Source organism: Ochotona princeps, chromosome 15, assembly GCF_030435755.1.
Source record: "Ochotona princeps isolate mOchPri1 chromosome 15, mOchPri1.hap1, whole genome shotgun sequence".
Lineage (NCBI taxonomy): Eukaryota > Metazoa > Chordata > Mammalia > Lagomorpha > Ochotonidae > Ochotona > Ochotona princeps.
In genome coordinates, this window is record NC_080846.1 from 54,403,839 (window position 1) to 54,410,123 (window position 6,285).

Below are 6,285 nucleotides of genomic sequence, written 5' to 3' on the forward strand. Positions count from 1 at the left end.
CTAGGTTGCAGCACCGGCCATACTCACAAGGGCCTTGTTTGGGGGTGTATCTGGTTGGGGCCATGTGGCACTCCTCCACACAGCCCCGGCAGTTGTGAGTGCACAGGCGATGTTCTGCAGACCATGAGGTCAAGTCCATGGCCCTGGGGTCTTGTTCTCCTTGGACAATGTGGAGGAACATGGGTGGAGACAGTCAGCTCTGCTGCAATGCCCATCGCTGTAGATGGGGACCTGCCTGCTGTGGGAGAGCCCTCAGAGCCCATCCCTCCCACGCGTGTGTCCTGTGAGGCTTTGGGCCTCCCCTTCCCCCAGCCGCTGAGACACAGCCCTTGGGCAACTCCATAGGACCTTGCAAAGTGCACAGAGGCCACAGACACCATGCAGGACAGGATCCAGACATGCAGTTAGGACTGTTATAAGAATTGTATTAGAAACTAGAACTTGTCAGAGTTCAGAGACTTAAGAGTCATCTTAATTTGGAGTGGGCAGAGTCTTCCGGGGCTACTTTTCTGGAGCGCAGGCCGGGGCCTCTGTCTGGGTCCTGCTGGATGCAGCAGGCGCGCTGCAGGAACCTTAGGAAGCTCCTGCAGACCCCACGGAAGCCCCGCTTCCCCTCCTTGGCGGGAATGGGCGACCCAGTGCTCTCAGGCTCTCGTGGCGCCTCCACTTCCGGTTGTGCGAGGTCCGTTGGGCTGCTGGTGCTGGCCACGGGGCACGAGGCCTCAGGCACCGGCTCGTGGGATGCGCTGGAAAGGGAGCTCTGCTCTTGCTGCAGCTGGCCTGGTAGGAGAGAGCAAAGCACATGAGAGCAAAGCCTCAGGCCCAGGCTCCCAGGGCACTGGCGGGGGCAAAGACCAGGTGGTGGGAGGGCTGACTCACCTGAGGGCTGGCTGGAGAGGCTGGCTGTGGAGCAGCTGGGCGAGAAACACACCGAGTCGCTGTGGATGGAGCTCAGATGTAAGGAGTCCTGAGCGCCATGGCTCCCAGCGCTTGGCAACAAGCAAGGCGGCTGGAAGCCGGACTCGTGGGGCGCAGGCTCTGGCGTCCCCTGTGCCGTGCTGCCAGGCAGCAGGCCGAGCTGCGCGAGGTACTGCCTGTCCTTGAGGTCCTGGGGCACACTGAGGAGCTCCACCAGGGTGGCAGAGTCCTCCCTGGGCACGGGGCTGTCCTGGGACTCCTGGGCGCGGGGGCCGAACCACCAGTGCGTCCTGGCGATCTGGGCGGTGAACCTGGCACAGGCCTCCACGCTGAGCAGGAAGCCCAGGAGCTCGGTCAGGGCCGGGCTGCAGGGCCGTGGCAGCACGTAGCTGCCAGCCACGATGCAGTTCTCAAGTTCCTCTGCAGTGTCCCCAGTGAAGGGCAGTGTGGCCGTCACCATTTCAAAGAGCGTCACCCCCAGACTCCACATGTCCGCCCGAAAGGCGTCATATTCCTCCCCGGAAAAGGTTTCCGGGGCACAGTACTCGGGGGTCCCGTGAAAGCCCCTTATCCGCGCACCCTCGAGCAGCCGGAGGCTGAGCCCAAAGTCGGCCAGCTTCACGTGCATGTTGGAGTCCAGCAACATGTTGCTCGGTTTGATGTCTCTATGGGCTATGAAACTGCTGTGACAGCATTCAACAGCCGACAGGATCTGGGCGAAGAGCAAGCTTGCCTCCTGCTCCCCCAGGCCACCCTGCTCATGCACGTAGCACTCCAGGGTGCCCCTGCTGGCCAGTTCCATGACAAGGAACACGAATCTGCCCTGCTGCTGCTCCTCCAGCAGCTGCAAGATGTGTGGGTGCTGCAGGCTGCGCATCAGGCTCGCTTCCCGGGCCACACTCCGCGAGCTGGAGGCTCGGCGCTCCTGCAGGAAGATCTTCACTGCCACATCCCTGCCCGTGGCCAGCTGGCGGGCCAGCTTCACCACGCCATAGCCGCCCTGGCCGATGATGTCCCCGAACTCGTAGCCAGGAAGCGGCGGATGGAAGGCCCAGGTGCTGTACATGGCCAACAATCCCTCTCTACACTCTCTGAACTGCACTCTCTGGTCACAAATACTAACTAATCGGTTCCCCTGACTGAGCTAGCTACAAACAAAAAGGGATCGCAAGGGCCCTGACTGCCGCTCACTGAGGTGGGACTCTAGCTGGACTAACTAGACTAACCCAAGCAACAAGGCTATCTCAAGAAAACAGAACACAAGAAAGAGGAAAAGCCACTAACTACACTCGCCCTAGCAAGTCTGACCGAGCTGGCTAACTAAAGGTGGGGGAAGCAGAAACAAACAGAAGAGCAAAAAAAGACAAAAGGGGCAAAACAACAAAGAGGTGCAAAAAAACAAGCTAAAGAAAATGGGCACAAGAATAAACAGAATAGAACAAGAAACCAACAAACAAACCAACCAAGCACGCACCACAGCACCGAGCACTACCGCTAGGGCAGAGGGGTCCAAGCCACACAGGTCACCAACAGAGCTCCCTGGGCCAAGCGGACAAAACCCAGGGCCGGCCAGCGGCCAGATATACACTTCTGGGGGCTACATCACAGTAGGCTGCTTGTGAAGTCGGAGCAGGGCACGGACCAATCAGAGCCCCGCAGGGACTGGCACACACATCAACACACTACCATGGTGTTTTAGGAGGTCAAGACATGGACCAATCAGAGCTTCAGAAAGTGACTGGATTTTCTCCACAATCTTCTCTGCAATTAAAACACGAGGACTCCAGGAGCTCTCTGTTTGGCTTAGTGACAGGGGTTGAGTTGTTCTCAAAGGAATGATATCCAATAAGTTATACACATGGTATCCACTCAGTTGTTCCCATGGAAATGTTATCCTAGCAATTGTATTCTTCTGCCCGTTGACCTTCTAGAGTCCCAATGTCTTTCTATAGTTGGCCAAGACACCTCAGGGAATTTTCCACATCTGCAGAGCTCAGAGGAGGGTGTCTTCAATGACCATCACTTCCTCCTGAGAGCATCAGAAAGTCGTGTGGCTGATCAGAGCCCTGGTGTGGAAGGCCACGTCGTGTCAGCGCGGAAAGCCACAGGCTCCACCGTGGTGCTCAGAACAGCAGGGAGACCTCTGGCCTTTGCTGTGGTTTTAGGGTTCTAGACTTATTCCTAGTGTTTGGAAGGCTGTACTGTCTAATACAAAGGCACCAGCAGAGCTGGCATCTGGAAGGGGCCACTCTTGGTTCCTAAGGAGCTGTCTTCTTCATGGGAACAAGGAGGAAACAGAAAGGCAGGTGCCTGGTTGTTACGGGGTTCGAGCGAGATCTCACCAGACATGTCTAAGGTTTATTAAGGAGTCTGTATTAACCAAGCTTGGTGAGAATAGAGCACACTAGAAATAGCAAATCACGAGACCGTACGGCAATCCAGCCAATCACAATCCAACCAGTCATAACCCCAAGAGGAACAAATGGTCATTATCCTTAAATCCATCGATTAAGCTGAAGACCTATGTCCCAGCTTCTCCAACAACAGAAGCTATCCTAAGAGACATCCAGCGAATAACCTGGACACATTTACAAATCTGGAGGTATTTACCTTTCCCTGGCTTCTCTGCCCACATTCTATCACTGCTAGGCCTCACCTGTCCTGGAACTCCTGACAGTACACAAACCAGAAACAACATTACTATATCCATGGTCCCATCAGAGCAGTACACAGGGACCATGCTCAGGGGATTACTTGTCCTGGGTCAGCCAAGAGTCAAGGTACCAGAATAATGGGAGCGCCTGACCAAAAAGTGAGTCCCTGCTTCATGGGCCTTTTACTCATTTTTTTCTTTTTTTAAACTATATTTTTATTTTGAATTTTGAATTATATGGTACAAGTTCGTACAGGCTGGGATTCCCTCCCAAACTCCCACCCCCCATCAGATTATTCCCATTTTGTTACAATGGTGTAGTCCTTCAGAAGGAGTCATAATTCCATCAGTCTCTTATTGAAGTGTACCCCAACATGGTTGGTACAGACAATGTCAAACAGCCCAGCATCCCATTGTCTACACAATCAATGTCCAACAATTTCATTGAGATCCATTTTTCATCTGGAAGCAGGGATGCTTGTTCCATTTACCCCATAGCTGGATATGATAGACCCCACTACTCCATCACAATACAGTTCCGTAAGTGGGCAGCCGTGAAACAAGGTCAACAACTGGTATGAGTTACAACACCCGCAACAACAACAACAACATCAGCAACAAATTTCAGCACCATGAAAAAATGTGCCACTGATTAACCCAAGCATGGGTGACAAAAAGGAAACACACAAGTCTCTTGGGAAAAATGATGCCATCGTATAACCCATGAGTCTTCAGGGGCCTCTGGAGAGGGGCTTGTGAGGGGAGTGATTACACAACAATGCAATACCATCCCCTCTCAGATGAGAGGTGAGTCACAGGTGGGCAGGGGCGAATACCTAAGAGGTGGGGGGAGTGGCTGAGGATGGAATGAACATCCCATTGTTGTTAGGACCCACCTTCAGGACAGAGGGTAAGGGACACAGCCACATTTCATTTGCCCACTGTCAATGGGTGCTTGGCTATCACTGACTGCATCCCAAAACACTGGTGAGGTCGGTTGAAGCTGTGTATGTGTGTTGAAATGGTGCGTTATGGCCCTGAAGAAATGTACATGTTCTGACTCTTAATGCAAAGCTCAAAAGTCAATTTTAGACAAAGAGAGTGTGTTCTTAGTGTGTCCTCAAAAGCCCATCCCAGTGCCATGCCCGCCTGAAACGACTGGCATCCAGTTGGTATCCCGGCTTCTCCATTCCCAATCCTGCTGCCTGCCAGCGTGCCTGGAAGGTAGCAGAGCATGGTCCCAGTGCTTGGGTTCCTGTCACCCGCATGGGAGACACTGATGGAGTTTCAGACCTGGCTTTGGCCTCGCCCAGCCTTGGCCATTGAGGCTGGCTGGGGACTGAACCAGCACACGGAAGATTGTGTGTGTGTGTGTGTAGGTTTTTTGTCACAGACACATGGAAACAATGACGGTGGAAGTGAGAGTGGTGAGCTCCAGCAGAGTTGAATGAGGCTCCCTGTCCCTGCCCAGAGAGCAGCAAGCCTTGTGGGAGGCAGGAAGCATGGGGAGGATGGAGGAGGCTCCTGGTTGGGGCCCCGAAGCCCATGAGAAGCAAGCAGGGAAGACTCCTCAGTGCACACCCCAGTCAGCATCACCAGAAGGAGGAACCCCACACTTTGGGGGAATACTGGTAGTGGTAGTTGGGGAAGAAAAGGCCAAGGAAGGGGTGCCCAGGGGGACACTCTGCCATGGCTGTGTCTCACAGGGGTTATCCAGGTTACACAGGTCCCCCTGCTTGAACACAGCATGGTGGCTTGGCTCTGCCCTCGGTGCTGGGCCCCCAACTCTCCCCTGTGGTCTCATCTCTGTTCTCCCTGTGACCCCCTTCTGCAGCATGGGGCCAGCGGCCACAGGGCACCAGACCTGGCCTGCTGGCCTTAGGATGAGGCCAAGGCTGTGTTGGGAACCAGCACCAAGGCCAAAGACTACCACTTTCCTTGCAGTCCCCACCAGTAGCCCAGCAGAGTCCCCTCTGTGCCTGGACCGCAGGCAGGAACCAGGGCCCCAAGTGCCTTGGCTTCAGATCCCCCGACCCCGAGTATTGGCTCCGCCATAGGCTCTAGAGGCCTGTCAGAGACCAGCTGTCCTGGCCATCGGGTCAGGCCGTGGACAGCAGGAGTCCTGACCTGGTGCAGCTCAGGGTGGATCAGCTGAAGCACTGGGTGCCCTGTGATGGGGGAGGGCAGGGATTGGAGCAGCCAGTGCTGGCTGAGGACCATGAACTCCTCCTGGACAGCACTGAGTCATCTCCCAGGCTGCCTGCTGGCTGTACAAGCCCAACACGAGGCCGGGCAGGCAGGAAGCAAGGAGGCACAAGACATCTATTTGAAGATTTATTTATTTTTATTACAAAGTCAGATATAGAGAGAGGAGGAAAGACAGAGAGGAAGGTCTTCCGTCCGATGATTCACTCCCCAAGGGACCGCATCCAGGTCTCCCAAGAGGGGACAGGGTGCTAAGGTTTTGAGCCGTCCTCCACTGCTTTCCCAGGTCACAAGCAGGGAGCAGGATGGGAAGTGGGGTTGCTGGAATTAGAACCGGCATCCATATGGGATCCCGGTGCATGCAAGATGAAGAGGTTAGCTGCTAGGCTATAGTGCGGGGCCCCGTCTTGATTTACTTTGTCAAACTACTTTACTAACAGAACTAGTGTAGCATCATCATGGCTGAATGCCTGCACCATGAAATCAGATGTCCCCGACTTAAACTCTTC

At 54.6% G+C, this 6,285-nt stretch overlaps 1 protein-coding gene across 1 annotated transcript; it reads right to left on the minus strand.

Moving 5' to 3' along the window:
• Nucleotides 1-466: 466 nt before the first annotated feature.
• Nucleotides 467-2,518, minus strand: LOC131482003 (uncharacterized). The gene is made up of 2 exons (XM_058673147.1): nucleotides 880-2,518; nucleotides 467-780 (listed from the first exon to the last, which is right to left on the minus strand). Exons 1-2 carry the CDS (start codon nucleotides 1,982-1,984, stop codon nucleotides 467-469), a joined length of 1,419 nt encoding a protein of 472 aa, XP_058529130.1. The 5' UTR covers nucleotides 1,985-2,518.
• Between the last annotated feature and the right edge of the window lie 3,767 nt (nucleotides 2,519-6,285).